The sequence below is a fragment of the Gracilinanus agilis genome, unplaced genomic scaffold (genome assembly GCF_016433145.1).
Source record: "Gracilinanus agilis isolate LMUSP501 unplaced genomic scaffold, AgileGrace unplaced_scaffold13156, whole genome shotgun sequence".
In the NCBI taxonomy this organism is placed as follows: domain Eukaryota; kingdom Metazoa; phylum Chordata; class Mammalia; order Didelphimorphia; family Didelphidae; genus Gracilinanus; species Gracilinanus agilis.
In genome coordinates, this window is record NW_025343761.1 from 1 (window position 1) to 2,321 (window position 2,321).

Below are 2,321 nucleotides of genomic sequence, written 5' to 3' on the forward strand. Positions count from 1 at the left end.
AGGCGCTCCTGGGGCATGCGCACACGGCGTATGCTTCTGCGTGCCACCACAAGGGGCAACAGCGTGTCACTCAATGCGGTTGTTTTTTTTCTAGAACGATCCGGCCGGCGCCATTTTGGGGTGTTGTCTGCCCGTTCGATCCAGCAACGAAAGAAAGGGCTGCCCGCCCGCCTGCCCACCTCCCTCTGTCCGCTGCCTGCGGGAGCCTCGCCTTGCCCCGAGCTCAGTCGGCGGCGGGGGGCAAGGTCGGGCTCAGCTTTCCTGGCTGGGAAAAAGCCCCCAGAGCCCGCCAGCCCCTGTCCAGTCCTGAGCATTGTTCTTCCCTCCTCCTCCTCCGCACCCGCCATTGGCCCCTACCTGGTTCCTTCCGCGAGGTCTTTGCGCCCGGAGCTTGGCCACATGGAGGCCAGCCAGGAAAACCCACCTGTGCCGGACCCTTCCGGACCCTTCGGCGGCGGCGGCGGCGGCGGCGGGCTCCGCCGTCACCCAGATGGACAGGTAGGTGGCGGGATGACCACCTCCGCCGTGGGCATCGGCAGGCTGGGATTCTGGCGGTGGATCTTCGGGTTGCCGGCAGCCCCAGGCTCTGGCTCTTCCCGAGTCACCCGCGTCCCCTGGGACAAACAGAAGGCTGGGAGGTGGGGGGAGGCAGGTGGCCTAGGCCCCGCGGGGCCGTGGGGGGGGCCGCGAGCCACCAAGCGACTGGCCTCTTAGACCGCTTGCTGCCTACTGCGGAAAACCCTGCCCTGGCAGCTCTGACGTGGCCGCGGGCGGGCGGTTGGGCGGGCGGGGGCTAGCGCTCGCTGGGCATGCGCAGGGCAGTTGGATGGAAAATTCCAGCAGCCTGTCCCTCCACCCAGCCCCCGGACCCCTCCCCCACAGCGCCCCCCCTCTGTTGCACTTCCCCTGATGGCCCGGCAGGGGTCGCCGGTGGCCCGCCAATGGAGCTGTCCAGCCCGCCTCGGGTTCTGGTTCTTCGAGCGCTACTCCAAATCCCGTGCATCGAATGCTTTTTCGTCTTTCCAGAGGATCCCAGGACCCAAAGGCTGCCGAGATGCTCCCAAGCCACGCGGAGGGGAAAGACCGTCCCCGAGTCAAGCCAGTCCGCGTTTAGCAAGTACCTACTGTGTGCCAAGAAAGGTAAAAGACACGCCCTGAGTTCATTTTGCCCACATCATAATAGCAGTAAGTGAGAGCCAAGGCAAGAGAAGGGCCTAGCACTGATGGTAATCTGGCATCCGTGGATTGCAGGGGCTGGAGTGGAGAACACTGGGGAAGTAGGAGGGGGACAGAGTGCCAAGGATTTGAACCCCCAGAGGGGTGATGTGATAGGAAGTCTAGTTATGTCTCGCTTGAAGACTCAGACATAAATCAAGTAAGGAAGAAACATTTCCCCTTCCCTTTCCCTGTGGCACCAGGGCAGCGAGAGGGCCCATCCCCCTTCGGGTGGTTATCATGGTGGCTATGGGCAGTCTCTGTTCCTGCCACCAGGAACTCTCCAGGACACAAGGTAGCTGGTAAGCTTGAAAATGATGTACGCTCAGGGAAAGAACCCCAGAGTGGCAGAGCAGCGCTTGTGCTCTCCTTTCCATGGGCCCCCAGCAGCAGCCTCTGCCTCCTCCTCAGTGGAAGTCAGAGAGCACTTTCAGAGTCCAAAGCCACACATTCCTAAGAGGGTCACACTGATTGTGTGTGTGTGTGTGTGTGTGTGTGTGTGTGTGTGTGTGTGGCACCGTGGATAGAAAGAAAAGCCAGAGAGGGTGTCCTTTTCCTCAGGGAACCCCCAAGTCTGCTGGGAGAGGCAACATGCAAACAATTAGCTACGGCCAAGAAAAGGAGCGGGCAACTTTCAGAGACTCCGTGTGTCGTCTCCATCCACTCAGTCATTTCGGCCATGCTGATGCTCCGTGACCCCATTTGGGCTTTTCTTGGCCAAGACACTGGAATCCTTTGCCATTTCCTTCTCCAGCTCATTTGACAAGTAAGGAAACTGAAGCAAATAGTGACTTGTCCAGGGTCACATAGCTAGTAAGCTTCTAAGGCCAGATTTTGGTGCAATTCCCTGAATTTAGGAAAAAAAGTATCCCATTCCTCCCCAGGTGTCTGTAAACAAAGGAACATGGAAACAATCACCAGTTGATTGGAATGGGGCCAGGTTTCAGCCGAGATATAAAAAGATGAGAAAACTCCTTCCGTCATTCTTGGGATCTGACTGGGTCTCGTCGGCTAAGGACAGCAGAGAGAAGTGGTCTGGTTTCCCAGCCACCCAGTTCTAGGTTCAAACAGTGCAATACAGTTTGCTCCCAATTCCCACGAGTTTC

The 2,321-nt window shown here is 58.7% G+C and overlaps 1 protein-coding gene across 1 annotated transcript; it reads left to right on the forward strand.

The window, feature by feature from the left end:
- The first annotated feature begins 15 nt into the window (after positions 1 to 15).
- LOC123254029 (translation initiation factor IF-2-like) lies at positions 16 to 1,958 on the forward strand. The gene is made up of 3 exons (XM_044683103.1): positions 16 to 498; positions 1,027 to 1,140; positions 1,777 to 1,958. The coding sequence occupies exons 1-3, from the start codon at positions 16 to 18 to the stop codon at positions 1,909 to 1,911; spliced, it is 732 nt and encodes a 243-aa protein (XP_044539038.1). The 3' UTR covers positions 1,912 to 1,958.
- The last annotated feature ends 363 nt before the right edge of the window (positions 1,959 to 2,321 follow it).

Excerpts from the sequence above, each read along its gene's own strand:
- LOC123254029 (XM_044683103.1), top strand. The coding sequence starts at position 16 with ATGCGCACACGGCGTATGCTTCTGCGTGCCACCACAAGGGGCAACAGC. Across the intron at positions 499-1,026 it reads GCCGTCACCCAGATGGACAG|AGGATCCCAGGACCCAAAGG; the intron begins GTAGGTGGCGGG and ends TCGTCTTTCCAG. Across the intron at positions 1,141-1,776 it reads CCTACTGTGTGCCAAGAAAG|GGAACCCCCAAGTCTGCTGG; the intron begins GTAAAAGACACG and ends CCTTTTCCTCAG.